Source organism: Sus scrofa, chromosome X (genome assembly GCF_000003025.6).
Source record: "Sus scrofa isolate TJ Tabasco breed Duroc chromosome X, Sscrofa11.1, whole genome shotgun sequence".
Classification (NCBI taxonomy): Eukaryota; Metazoa; Chordata; class Mammalia; order Artiodactyla; family Suidae; genus Sus; species Sus scrofa.
In genome coordinates this window covers 97,908,577-97,923,194 of record NC_010461.5, presented here as the reverse complement: position 1 = coordinate 97,923,194, position 14,618 = coordinate 97,908,577, and the positions used below count along the sequence as shown (strand labels likewise).

Here is a 14,618-nt window from a genome sequence, read left to right as displayed (position 1 = left end):
AAGCCTTATCAAGAGCTACAGAAACTGCAAACACATTCTCATGTGGATCCCAAATAAGGGTTTATTCAAAAGAAACAAATGTCCTCCATTGACTGGGCTTACTCTTAGCATGTTAGGCAAAATGCGGATGCTCCATTTGCTCTTTGTAAAACAAGTTTTGAGGCTGTAAGATGCTCCCTCCATAATCTTTAACAGCAGTGCCATCTCAGCACTGCATAACTGTGCCAGCTCTAATCCTGTTTTGAATGAGATTAAATTGACTTGAGACAGGTGAAGATGGATGAAGGAAGGCAAGTAGATAAAAATTGGTTAAGAATATTTCACAATTCTCTTATTTAAATGAGATGAAATTCATAGAACCACCACTTCATTTTTGGCTGCAGTATGTAGTATGGGATCTCAGTTTCCAAACCAGGGACTGAACCCAGGCCCACAGTGGTGAAAGCACTGAATCCTAACCACTAGACCACCAGGGAACTCCCTAGAACCACTGTTTTAAAGTGAACAATTCAGTTTGTATTTTTTTCTTTTTGGCTGTACCTGTGGCATATAGAAGATCCTGGGCCAGGGAAGGAACCTGTGCCACAGTAGTGACCCAAGCCACCGCAGTGACAATACCAGATCCTTAAACTGCTGCACCATGAGAAGTCTTCAGCTTGTATTTGATTACTAACCACAAGGTAGGAAAGGTGGGCACGTAGCACTTTTTGGAGACAGTGCATCAGCTATGACTGCCTACAGGCAATGGGCCAATGGTTTTTGGATGCTCTGGGCCTGAATTTCTTTTTGCTAATGTATCCGAATATTGAGGAGTCACAAAACCAAGCTATTCTTTGCTAAGCAGATGGCTAAAGATTGGCTCCAGAAGAAAGCTCTTCATCTCAAAAGCTTCTGTAGCGTTTATTAAATTATAAAATATATTTTATATGGAAATAAACCACAAACAAAATTATATCTCAGATATTTTTTATTTCTTCAAATTTGTCATTTATCAGGAGTGACTGAAATAAAAAATATAATTGGGTCCCATCATTATCATGGAAATGGCTTTAAGAGAAAACTGGTCACGTGAGTATTATTGCTTCCCATTTTCAACCAGTACATAGTTGCCATTGATAAATAGACAGCCAACAGTCTGCCAGGAATGCTCAAGATATGTTATATAATACAACATGCCTGTTCACTGAGGGAGAAAAACTAGGAAATAACTTATGTGAACTTCTTGATTTCATCATACAAGACAAGCACAAAAGCACCACCCATGCCTCTGAGGACATTGGACCAGGCGCCCTTGAAAAAGGCTTTGGCTCCTTCGTCACGAGCAATCTTCCTCCAGCAGTCAAGCGTGCCTGTGTACATGATATCAGCTGCAAAGGACAAAGACAAGGCATTGGTGATCCGAGGCTGATGAAAAGTCCTTACGTTTAACTAGACCAAGCTAGAGCCCTACCTCTAAGAGCTAATGTCAGTTTTTAAAAATCCAACACTTAGACATTAGTGGGGGCAATACTGAAATCTTTATATGGTGACTAGAGAACAGGGATACGAGGACCATCAAGCATCCTCATCATAGGCATCCAAGGGGCCCGCTCCAAGGCAACTGTGGAGTAGACACACTCATCAGTGCATCCGTGATCTCAACAGACTGCATCTTTCCAAGTCAGGCATCGCTAGGTTATGCCCACGCCTCCAGCTTTATATTCTGCTCAAGTGGAACTTACTTCCTTTGCGTCCTGACTGCATCATCATGCGTCGACGTACAGTGTCAAACGGATAGGAAGTCAACCCAGCAACTGCGGTGACGGACTGAGCGATCATCCAGCTGATGAAGATATGAGTATTCTTGGGATCTGGAAGCATTCCTGAGAATAGGAAAGAGACACTTTGACCAGAAAGCAGAGTTTTCCTGGCTGGTTCTCCACATCCCCTACCATCTCATCTTACACAGGGATTGCCCTGGGTGACCTTGGCTTCCTTCAGCAGTTACTTACTTACTTACACACACACACACACACACACACACACACAACTTCTGGCTTCCGGAAAATCAGGATGCACAATGATCTTTTCAACCATCTCAGGAGAAGACGGTTTCAAAGCCCGTGGCAAACTTACCCTTTGCGGTGTCATAGATACCGAAGTAGGCAGCTCGGTAGATGATAATACCCTGCACAGACACGTTAAAGCCTTGGTACAGGCCCCTAATCCCGTCAGATTTGTAGATCTTAACCAGGCAGTCGCCGAGGCCTCTGAATTCCCTTTCAGCTCCAGCTTTGCCCACATCAGCGGCTAGACGAGTACGGGCAAAGTCGAGAGGGTACACAAAACACAAGGATGTGGCCCCAGCAGCACCACCTGAGGCCAGATTCCCTGCAAAGTAGCGCCAAAACTGGGTCCTCTTGTCCACACCGCCCAGGAAGATCTGCTTGTATTTATCTTTGAACGCAAAGTTGAGAGCCTGCGTGGGGAAGTATCTGATGACATTGGCCAGGTTACCACGCCAGAAGGACAGGACTCCCTGCTCCTTGGGGATACGAACCACGCAGTCTATGATGCCCTTGTATTGCTTATCTGCAGTGATTTGCTTGCTGGCATGCTGCACCTGACAGGTGAGAAGGAGGCCAACGGGAAGTTATAACCACGGAGAAGGGGAATGGAAAGAGAATGTATCATCTCAATGGACACCCTTAATGGTTAACTGGTCCGCCCCTCCCCAAATCTAGTCTTCTATGTCACACAAGCTGGACCCTCCTAAACCTCTGACGCTGTCACAGGTGGAAGAGGTGATCTGCACCCTTGGAGGCATTAAGCTTCTACTCCTTTGGGTGGGGAAGGGGCACCCTCAAGCATATCTGTGACCTTTAGACCTGGGAGAAAGGTCATTTCCTCAGACCCAGGTTCAGAGGCATTAGGGCGAATCCCACGTCGGGCGCGGTCACCTTGGTGACCGTGGCCTACGCCTCAGGTTCCCGGAGCGGCTTCCCTCCTGCTCTGCCCCCTCCCTCCTCCCCGGTCTCCCGCAGGTGACCTGTGGGTGACCAGCTCTACGCCCGTGCGGACGCGCCCTCTAGAGCCCAAGCAGGAGAGCGCGCCGCGCAGGACGCCAGGCCGCGGGGACGCGCCGGCGGCTGCGCGGGGGAGGACGCAGAAGGGACACGCGCTTCCCTGCGCCGGCTTCCGGCCCGGTCAGGTCCGAGCGCGGCTGCTGGGCTGCGAGGCCGCTTCACCGGCCGCATGGCCTCCCCCGGACTATTATCTCCTTGCCGCGACCTTGAGGTCTTCGGTAAGGGCAAGTATCCCTCTTTCCAGCGCCGGCTTTCAGGCTTCGCCCTTGACCCCAAGGCCTGGGAGCCAGCCACTCCCGGGCTGCCCTATCCGAGTTCACTGCCTCCGGGATGCCCAGGCCCGGGTCTCCCTACCCCCATCCTCCGCCCCCGACCCCCTCCTAGATCCTGAACTTCTGGTCACTAAAGCACCTCCCCCAAGTTTATCTTTTGGCCCGACCCTGCGGCCAGCCCTGCCCTCACGCTGTCACTTCCCTGAACAGGTCCGGAGGGTTCGCTCTCGCCAGCCCCTGGAGCACCGCTTCCCGCGCGACCCCCTCCCCCCACTTCCTGGTCGGACTCTCAGGTCCCGGAGGTACCTGCAGCAGCAGCTTGACCCGCTCGATGGGCGCTACGGCAGTCTTGGAGATGGCCGCGGCTACTCCACCTGCCAGGAAGTCCTTGGCGAAGGACACGGCAGCATCTGTCATGTTGGAAGGAAAGAAGAGGCGGGCGACTGCGGGAACGGTAAGGAACCGGCTTGGACTCCGAGGCTGCGGGGCGGAGCGAAGCAAATGGCCGATTTATATACGGGGAGCCGGCGCCCGGGCGGTAGGCGTCGGGGGCGGACGCCGAGGCCCTGCGCGCGGGGCGGCGGGGCAGCTGAGTGGCTCAGCGCGCGGAGGGAGGAGCGGTGGAGCCGGGCAGGGGCGGTCCTTCGCGCCGCCCGGGCTCGCCCGCAGCACCTGACCGGGCCCGAGGAAGGGCCGCCCCAGGGAGTACCAGGTCCCGGGCCCGGAGAGAGGTGGAGGTCCGGGTGGGCCTAGACGAGGGTGAGGCTCGGTATTTTAAGAGGACTTCAAGGGACAAACAAGCAACATCCCCTCCCTAAACTTGGTAGTCAAGATAAATAATATATAATGCAATACTAAAGGAAAAAAAAATAATAACACGTAGACAAACTACTACTCTTCACTGGCTAGTCTCCTGTTTTTGTAAATAAAGTTTACTTGGAGTTCCAGGGCAGAGAGGAGGGCGAGTCAAGTGAGGCAGGGCCTCGCAAGTGCAAGATGGGAGCCTGTCTTTATTCTAAATTTCAAAACATTGTTCATCATAGATTTTTTGCATTACTTTTGATATTTGAAAATAGTGTATTGGGAGTTCCCCGGTGGCCTAGTAGGTTGAGGACCCGACGTTGTCAGTGTGGCTCAGGTCACTGTGATGCTGTGGATTCCATCCCTGGCCGGGGAATTTTTGTAGGCTGGCAGGTGCAGCCAAATAAAATGAAAAATGAAAAAATAGTGTGTTAAAAAATCATTTATCACGGAAGTTTCTGTGTGGTGCAGTGAGGTAAGGATCCTGTGTTGCTGCAGATGTGGCATGGGCTATAACTGAGGCACAGGTTCCGTTCCTGGCACGGGAACTTGCACCTGCCTCAGGTGCCACTGAAAGGGGAAAAAATTATTTATCTTGGTTACAGAGTTGTTTGGCATCTGCTTACATTTGGCGCCAAGGCAAGTGCTCACTCTCCTCTCCTGGCACTGCCCTGGAGCTTGGTGAGTGAAACTAAAGGAAATCGGGGCACAGCCGAGCTGGGACACTGTGAGCATGCCTCAGACCCTGTTTGCAAATGCAGTTTACCAAAGATCCTGAGGAGAATTGGCAGAGGAGCGTTCAGAGGACTGGGCTGGGGGTGGGGAAATTATTTTAGCCAGAAGCCAAAGATAGAGGTTATACCAGGAAGGTTAAGAGGCTGTATGAACTAGATTGGTCTTTGGGATTGAGTAGATTACCGAACTCCAGAAAAATTTAGAGGAATCCATAAGTTAGATTGATAGCCATTGTGTCCACGGAAAAGTGCTTACTGGAGTTCTCTTGTGGCACAGTGGGTTAGGGATCAAGCATTGTCACTGCAGTGGTTCAGGTAGCTCTTGTGGCGTGGGTTCCATGCCTGGCCCAGGAACTTCCACGTGTTATGGGCACAGCCAAAAAAGAAAAGTGTTTACTGAGCCCCTTACTCCCTGCACTGGGTAAGCACTTGCCATACATGTCCTTACAAACCTACTTGTTAGTTGAGTGCACTCCCTCAGATTCAGAACAGGAGCTGAGAGTGTCATCAAATCATACACACAGCCGTGTTTATAAGCAGAAGGATAACTGTTGAAAACTCCAACTGCAGCTGAACCTTAGGTGCCCAGCAAACAGCATACATAGGTGGCATACCTCTCACTTTCCTTTCTTGCCCTCTCCCACTTTTCCAGACCTGCCTGTTAAAGGGCCCAATTCCAGAATTCCTCCAGGAATGTCAGGTCCTTCCTCCAAGTATACTTTGCCATTCATTAATCTTCCCAAGAACCCCAATAATCCGAAGTGAGGAGCACACAGCAAGTGTTCAAGGAAGTGCAATTTTGACACCAGCTTTGTTGATCCTGGGGGGGGGGTCTCTTTGACCTGTGTTCCTGAGAGGCCACTCTGTTCTCATTAGCTGATTATAACAGTAGTGCGGCTGGATACCGATGTGGTCTTGCTGCGTGGTTTCAGTGATGAGTGTGGTCTCTGAAAGTGATAAGTCTCTACCTCTACTGGTGACAGAATTAACAGCTAGAACAACAACAACAACAAAATCCACGGAGCATTTTATTTAGAGGGAGCTGGTTTTTAGAATGCATTTCCAAATACAATTCAAACCTTTCTACTTTGACCTCTTGACATTCTGATGAATGCCTTTTTATTCAGTTATCAATTACTCTGATCCACCTCACCATCACTTAAGTACCTTTTTCTGTCTTTCAGTGGCTACATCTGCTCTTCCCTTTGAACATGGTGCCCCCACCAAAGTCTATTCCAAGGCTCTTTTACTGTTTCAGGTACCTCCACATCTACTGTTCTGTCAGATTTATCTTTCTCTGCAAAAAGATGATCAAATAATTACATAGAATTTGTCCCTTTTCCATGGTGCTTAAGTGTTGTTTTACTGAAGACGAAATACAAGATGTGTCACTTAAAAGCAACTTCATGGAGTTCCTGTCGTGGTGCAGTGGTTAATGAATCCGACTAGGAACCATGAGGTTGTGGGTTCGATCCCTGGCCTCGATCAGTGGGTTAAGGATCCGGCGTTGCCGTGAGCTGTGGTGTAGGTTGCAGACGTGGCTCAGATCCTGCATTGCTGTGGCTGTGGCATAGGCCTGCGGCTACAGCTCTGATTGGACCCCTAGCCTGGGAACCTCCATATGCCACGGGAAGTGGCCCTAGAAAAGGCAAAAATAAAAATAAAATAAAATAAAATAAATAAATAAAAGCAACTTCATGCCATGACTTGGTAGTTCACTAGATCAACTGTGAGCTGGAGCACTTCTGGTTGCCTGTGATCAGGTATACTTCAGGGAGTTGGATGTTCTCGAAAGTGTCAAGGTCATGAAAGACAAAGAAAGACTGAGGAACTGTAACAGATTAAAGGAGACTAAGGAGAATGACAGATTAATGCAATGTGTGATCCTCGATTGGATCTTGGACCAGAAAAAGGACATTGGTGGTACTATTGGTGAAATTTGGATACATATCTATAGATTATTTAATAATATTCTACCAATACAATTCTTAGTTACAGTGGTTATGTAAGATGTTAACATGTGGAAAAGCCAAGAGAAGGATACAGGGAAGCTTTTTTAAAATTTTTTATTCTTTATACTGGTTTGGGGGGGGACATTTTTTTGGCCACACCCACAGCATGTAAAAGTTCCTGGGCCAGGGATCAAACCCATGGCACAGCAGTAGCCCAAGCCACTGCAGTGACAATCTCAGTTCTTTTTGTTTGTTTTGTTTTGCTTATTAGGGCCATACCCGTGGCATATGGAGGTTCCCAGGCTAGGGGTTGAATTGGAGCTACAGCTGCCGGCCTACGCCACAGCCATAGCAATGCCAGATCTGAGCCGCCTCGCCTGAGTCTTTGACCTACACCACAGCTCACGGCAACGCTGGATCCTTAACCCACTGAGCGAGACCAGGGATTGAACCTGTGTCCTCATGGATGCTAGTTGGATTCGTTTCCACTGTGCCACAATGGGACTCCACAGTCCCAGTTCTTTAACCCAGTGTGCCACAAGGGAACTCCTGGGGGCAATGTTTTTATGTCTGAAAATTAAAAAAAGTTGGAGTTCCCATGTGGCTCAGAGGTAACAAATCCGACTAAAAACCATGAGGATGCAGTTTCTATCCCTGGCCTGGCTCAGTGGGTTAAGGATCTGGTGTTGCCATGAGCTGTGGTGTAGGTCGCAGATGCGGCTCGGATCTGACGTGGCTGTGGCTGTGGTGTAGGCCAGCGGCTACAGCTCTGATTAGACCCCTAGCCTGGAATCTCCATATGCCTCGGGTGCAGCCCTAAAACGACAAAAGGTGAAAAAAAAAAAAAAAAGGAAAGAAAAAGAAACTAAAGCTAAGGCAGTGCCTAGTAAAAAACAAGGAGGAGGGTCAGAAATGATACTGAAAGCCTCAATTATCTATGGACTAACACACCCAGAGTATGGGTAATAAAGTGGATGTAAAATGTTAATACAAGCAAGGAAACACAATTTTATAGGTATTGTTCAAACTTGGTAGACTGGCATCAGGAAAAGGAAAGGTAAACCTGGCTCAGAGAAACAGTATGTAGGAGAGCAGAGTAGTCATACATCAAAAAGGTATAACCAGTAATGCAGTGGTGGGAGGGTGAAAAGCACTCTGTGAAAATGAAAGGGAGAAATGAAAGTGTCATTGTGGAAGCAGTCAGGAGACTGCCCAGCCAGATAAAAGCTATGAATAGGACTTCATAAAACCATCACATCTCGAGAAATGGTGATCAGGGACAAAATCTATCTGAATATTGGAGTTCCCGTCATGGCGGAGCGGAAACGAATCTGACCAGGAACCATGAGGTTGTGGGTTCGATCCCTGGCCTCACTCAGTGGGTTAAGGATCCAGCATTGCCGTGAATTGTAGTGTAGGTTGCAGACGAGGCTCGGATCCTGCATTGCTGTGGCTGTGGCGTAGGCTGGCAGCTGTAGCTCCGATTCGACCCCTCGCCTGGGAACCTTCATATGCCGCAAGTGCGGCCCTAAAAAGCCAAAAAAAAAAAAAAAACTGTCTGAATATCTGCTGCATTTCATTATTCTGATAGCAACATATTGGAGAAATTCTGGACTCTCATGCTGATAATTATAGTTCTCAGAAGACTGAAGAAGCAAATGAGGTAAATTGCTAAACTAGGCTTAATCCTGATGATAAATAAGGAAGATCTGGTTAACAAAATGAAAGTGACAAGAATCTTGGGGAATCTGACCAGGACTGACTAGTCTGGATCTGTTAAACAAAAGAATGCTGGGCATAGTCAGGTTAACTAACCTGTGGTGCGCACGCGCGCGCGTTTGTGTGTGTGTGTGTGGTGTGTGTGTGTGTGAGACTTCAAAAGAATCAGAGAAAAGATAAATACGATCTTATGATCTCTTGGCCAAACTCCAAAGGAGAAAGATAGCTCAAGAGGGCAAGAGATTCCAAAGATAAAATTTAAACCTGTGTAATTTAGAAAAATTCCAGTGAGAAGTTAAAAAGAAAGATATATCTAATAAATTAAGCTGTCCTACCAGATTATTCTCTGATGAGCTCAGATTTTTAAAGTACATGTAATAGAGGACAGAGTGAGGTTTAAACTTCCAAGGACAAAGACCAAAAAGGATCACAAGTTTCTAGGATCTGAGTCAGAAGGGCTAAAGTCCAGAATAAACCCAGGCTTATAAAATGGGAAGGACCACAATAAAGGTTTCTTTTTTTTTGCTTTTTGCCTTTTTAGGGCCACACCCATGGCGTATGGAAGTTCCCAGGCTAGGGGTCCAATTGGAGCTGTAGCTACAGCCACAGCAACACAGGATCCGAGCTGTGCAGCTCACGACAATGCTGGATCCTTAACCCACTGAGCAGGGCCAGGGATTGAACCCATATCCTCATGGATGCTAGTCGGGTTCATTACCGCTGAGCCACAATGGGCACTCCATGGTTTCTAATGCTCTATTTAGTGCAGGGCATTTAAGAATAAGGAGCTAGAGCATGTGTGAGAAAGAACTGAGCGTCTTAGTTGACTGTGAGTTGGCAAGGCCAGAAAATGCTAATGAGTCTTGAATTGGGTCAAGACAATGGTCATGAAATGATCAGGGGACTTGCAGTTCCAATTGGGCCTTGGCTGGCCCGTAAAATTTTATGCTCATTTCTGGATGCCTTGTTTAAGAGGACATTAACAAACTAGAACGTATTCAAAGAAGGCAGTCAGGAAAGCGAAGTGCCTGTAAATCATGGCACATGAGAAATGGCTGAATGAATGAGAGATATTTTACTGGGAAGGAGCTTTGGGTGAAGGGGGGGAACACATCATAACTGTGTTCATAATTGAAGCACTGTCATGCCGGCGAGAATCGGACATTCTATAATGGAATCAACATCAGCTGGCAGAAGTGTCAGGAAGGGGGACTTCAGCTGAACCAGAAATAACTTTCTAAAATATGAGCTACTCAAAAGCAGAATGGGCTGCTTCATGATGTGGGGAAATGAGTTCCCGTTGTGGCTCAGTGGTTAATGAATCCAACTAGGAACCATGAGGCTACGGGTTCCATCCCTGGCCTTGCTCAGTGGGTTAAGGATCCGGCGTTGCCGTGAGCTGTGGTATAGGTCACAGAAGCGGCTCAGATCCCGCGTTGCTGTGGCTCTGGTGTAGGCCAGTGGCTACAGCTCCAATTCAACCCCTAGCCTGGGAACCTCCATGTGCTGTGGAAGTGGCCCAAGAAATGGCAAAAAGACCAAAAAAAAAAAAAAAAGCCTACAAAAACAAACAAACAAACCAAAAAACCCCATGATGTGGGGAAATGCTTGTCCCTGGAAATGTTAAGAGTTGGGGTGAAATGACCACTTGTTAGGGACACTGTAGATGAGATTGCCATGTTGGTTGGAAAGAATTTTCTGCACCCTGCCAATCCTAAGAATCGATGGCTCTATTCTTTTGTATGTATAAGATTTTATGGATTGAGCATCTGAGTTTGGGAATCTGGGACAAAATTAGAAGAGAGAGGCAATTTGGCCTAGTGGTCAAGAGGGTGGGCTCTAGAGCCAAACTGCTAGAGGTCAGATACTGGCTCTGCCACTTGCAGTCAGGCTTTGGGCGGCTCAGCTTCTCTAAACTTCCATGTTTCCAGGTGTCAAATGGTAATGATAATGGTACCTATACCTGGAAGGACTAGAGGGACAGTTAAGTGAGATAATGTATGTGTAAACAGTGTAGAATATAGTAAGCATTCAATACATGTTAGTTTTTATTTTATTTTATATTTAAAAAAACTTTTTGGAGTTCCCGTAGTGGCACAGTGGTTAATGAATCTGACTAGGAACCATGAGGTTGCAGGTTCGATCCCTGGCCTTGCTCAGTGGGTTAAGGATCCGGCATTGCCGTGAGCTGTGGTGTAGGTTGCAGATGCGGCTGGATCCCGAGTTGCTGTGGCTCTGGCATAGGCCGGCGGCTATGGCTCCGATTGGACCCCTAGCCTGGGAACCTCCATATGCCACGGGAGCGGCCCTAGAAAAGGCAAAAAGACATAAATAAATAAATAAATAAATAAATAAATAAATAATTTTTTTTCAGGAGTTCCCATCGTGGCTCAGTGGAAGCAATCTGACTAGCATCCATGAGGATGCAGATTCAATCCCTGACCTCGCTCAATCAGTTAAGGATCTGGCGTTGCCATGAGCTGTGGCGTAGGTCACAGATGTGGCTCAGATCTGGCATTGCTGTGGCTGTGGCGTGGGCCAGCAGCTGCAGCTCTGATTCAACCCTTAGCCTGGGAACCTCCATATGTCGCTGATGCAGCGCTAAAAGACAAAAGAATTTTTTTTTTTTTTTTTTTTGGCTATGCCCATGGCCTGCAGAAGTTCCTGGGCCAGGGATCCAACCCATGCAACAGCAGCGACTCGAGCACAACAGTGACAATGCCAGATCCTTAGCCTCTAGGCTACCAGGGAATTCCGTTAGATTTTATTAACACTAAGAAAAATACTCAGGTTGACTAACACTGAGTTTTAATGAACAAATCACTCCACCTCTGCTTAAGTAGGGTGGTAAGCCAGGTCTCCCTTCCAGGTAAGGACCCTACCTATAATCCAGTAACCAAATCAGAGACCATTTCAGGAAATTTGGGTCTCTAAGAGATACCCCAGAAAAAGCACTCTCATTTCTTAGACGGGGCTCGAATTTGCAGTGTGGAAGCCTGTAACATCACGTTGTGTTTATGGTGTAATTACTGAGGAGAAAACAGTGTTCCTCGTTTGTTGGCCAATCTTCCTGTCTGTAGTCTCATTTCTATTTCAGCTTCTGGAACAATCTTGCTCACTTCCAGTTTTCTTCACATTGCTTGTTTTGCTCAAGGCACCAGTGTATCCCTTTTGCCAATCCTAAACTCCTCAGTTTAGCATTTGAATCGGATCCCCCCCACCACCACCACCTGCAAGGATGTTGTTTCTGGCCCTTTTGGCAGGCTTAGAAAGTGTTTGATGGATCCGGCCCTGGGATAACCGCTTAAAACAGAACAAAATAACAGTCTTATTGAGGTATAATTACATACAATGTACATACGTACAGTTACATATTTAAGGTGTACAACTGGCTTCTCTCACTTGACATCTGTATTTATAGCTATATCTATCTTCCTCAGATTATTCCGTGCTTTTTGTGTAAGTCAATTCCTTATTGCGAAGTAGCTCCATTGCCTGGCTATATCCCATTTTGTTTAGCCATTCCTCAGTTGATAGACATTTGGGTCATTTCCACTTTTTGCCTATCATGAATGACACTGCTGTGAACATTCCTGTACAAACTTTTGTGTGGACATACATTTTCATTTCTCTGGGGTAGATGCCTAGGAGTGGAATTGCTGGGTCATATGGTAACTCTGTGTTGAACCAGTTGAGGAATTGCCAGACTGTTTTCCAAAATGATTTTACCATTTAATACCCCCAACAGCAGGGTACAAGAGTTCTAGTTACTCCACAGCTTGAGGCCCTTCTTTAGCCAACATCTCCCCAGTGTTGTTTCTTCTTGCTTCCTCCTCCCCTAGGAGTTTCTTCCCATCCACTCTTTTGGTGGTCTGTCTCAGTCTCTTGGCTTTAAGTGCCATCTATCTTCTGACTACACCCAAATTTCTACCTCCAGCCATCACTCCCTCCTGAACTCCAGATTTGTCCTGTTTGGCCAGGACAGTCCTGGTTTATGCTTATTAACCTGACATTATTAATGGTGTTCTGGTATATTAATTTCTATTGCTGCTGTAACAAATTACTGCAAACGCAGTGGCTTTTAAGCAACACACACTTATTATCTTATAGTTATGGAGGTCAGGAGTCTGACAGGAGTCTCACTGGACTAAAATCAAGGTGTTTGGCAGGACTGCCTCCCTTTCTCGAGGCTATAGGGGAAGACCTGTTTCTTGGCTCATTCAGGTTGTTGGCTGAATTCAGTTCCTTGTGGTTGTAGGACTGAAGTTCCCATTTCCTTGCTGGTAGTCAGCTGACAGTTATTCTTACCTTCTAAAGGCTACCCCCATTTCTTGGCTCCTGGGCAACTTTGTCTTCACAGTCAGCCAAGTCCTTCCCATGTCCCATTTCTTCTGCCTCTTATTGTAACCTGAGTCTCTCTTCCACCTTCCTCTTCCACTTTATCTGGGCCCACCCAAATAAGCCATGGTAATTTTTCCATCTCTATGTCCTTAACCTTAATCACATCTGCTAAGTCCCTTTTACCATGTAAGGTAAATAGTCACAGGTTCTTAGGGATTAGGGTGTGGACCCCCTTGTTGGGGGTCATTATTCTGTCTACCACAACTATTTCAGACAGACATGAAGAGCCTATGCTCCAGCCACCTGTCTACTTGGCTTCTCTACTTGGATATCTCACAAGTACTTCAACTTTGACACCTCCAAAAGAGAACACTGAACTCCTTCCCCACCAAAATTCTGACCCTCACCAGTCTTCCCCACCTTAGCCAATGACAACAGTATTTATCCTGTTAATCAATTCAAAAGTGAAACACCTAGGTGCCCTTCTTGATTTCTTCTTTTGCTCCCTACATCCTGCTGAGTCCAACTCCAAAATTATCTTGAACCCATTCTTTCCTCTCCATCCTTATTGCCACCATTCTAGTCCAAGCCATCACTTCTTACCTGGACTTTGTAATAGTCTCTTTTTTATTTTTATTTTTTATTTAATTAATTAATTTTTTTTTTTATCTTTTTGCCTTTTCTAGGGCTGCTTCCTGCGGCACATGGAGGTTCCCAGGCCAGGGGTCGAATTGGAGCTGTAGCCACCGGCCTACGCCAAGCCACAGCAACACAGGATCTGAGCCACGTCTGCGACCCACACCACAGCTCACGGCAACACCAGATCCTCAACCACTGAGCAAGGCCAGGGATCGAACCCACAATCCCATGGTTCCTAGTCGGATTCGTTAGCCACTGCGCCACGATGGGAACTCCAATAGTCTCTTTTTAAAAAAAATTATTTATTTATTTTTGATTTTTTGGCTACACACCCAGCATGCAGAATTTTCTGGGCCAAGGATAGCGCTCACGCCAGAGCAGTGACAATGCTGGATCCTTAACTACTAGGCCAGCGGGAAACTCCTGGAAGAGTCTCTTCCCACTCACAGCCTTGCTTCCCTCCAATCTGTTATGCACATGGCAGCTGGAGGGGTATTTTAAAAATGAAAATCAGGGAGTTCCCGTCTTGGCTCAGTGGAAATGAATCTGACTGGTATCCATGAGGACTCAGGTTTGATCTCTGGCCTTGTTCAGTGGGTCATGGATCCGGCATTGCTGTAGCTGGAGTGTAGGCCGGCAGCTGCAGCTCCGATTTGACTCCTAGCCTGGGAACCTCCCTATACCACAGGTGCATGGCATAAAAAGACTGAAAAAAAAAAGAAAGAAAAAAGAAAATCAGATTATATGGTTTCTCTGCATAAAAACCTTCAATGATTCCCCACTGCATTAAAATAATAGAATAAAATCTAACTTCCTACTGTGGCCCAAGTGACCACATATGATCTGACCTTCTCTGCAACCTCATGTCACTAACCACATTGTCACCTCATTGTCACCACACTCTGGCTCTTGCTCACCTCTTTGCTGTTCCCCAAGCCTTTCTCACCACGAGGACCACTTTTGCATCTTCTGGACCCCCTGTCAGGGATGCTATTCTCCCTAGTTCTTCCTGTGGTTGGTTTGTTCTCATTTTTCAGGTCTCATTTCAAATATCACCTCTCATAGTGGCTTTCCCTGGTTCCCTGATTTAAAATA

The 14,618-nt window shown here is 46.8% G+C and overlaps 1 protein-coding gene across 1 annotated transcript; it reads right to left on the bottom strand.

Moving 5' to 3' along the window:
* Nucleotides 950–3,900, bottom strand: SLC25A5 (solute carrier family 25 member 5). The gene is made up of 4 exons (XM_001927440.5): nucleotides 3,644–3,900; nucleotides 2,116–2,602; nucleotides 1,722–1,862; nucleotides 950–1,367 (listed from the first exon to the last, which is right to left on the bottom strand). Exons 1-4 carry the CDS (start codon nucleotides 3,752–3,754, stop codon nucleotides 1,210–1,212), a joined length of 897 nt encoding a protein of 298 aa, XP_001927475.1. The 5' UTR covers nucleotides 3,755–3,900; the 3' UTR covers nucleotides 950–1,209.

What these genes read in the sequence shown, in the direction of transcription:
- SLC25A5 (XM_001927440.5), bottom strand. Translation starts at nt 3,754, where the DNA reads ATGACAGATGCTGCCGTGTCCTTCGCCAAGGACTTCCTGGCAGGTGGA. An exon ending in GGGTCAAGCTGCTGCTGCAG is followed by an intron (nt 2,603 to 3,643) that starts GTACCTCCGGGA and finishes CTCACCTGTCAG; the next exon opens with GTGCAGCATGCCAGCAAGCA. An exon ending in TATCTATGACACCGCAAAGG is followed by an intron (nt 1,863 to 2,115) that starts GTAAGTTTGCCA and finishes TCCTATTCTCAG; the next exon opens with GAATGCTTCCAGATCCCAAG.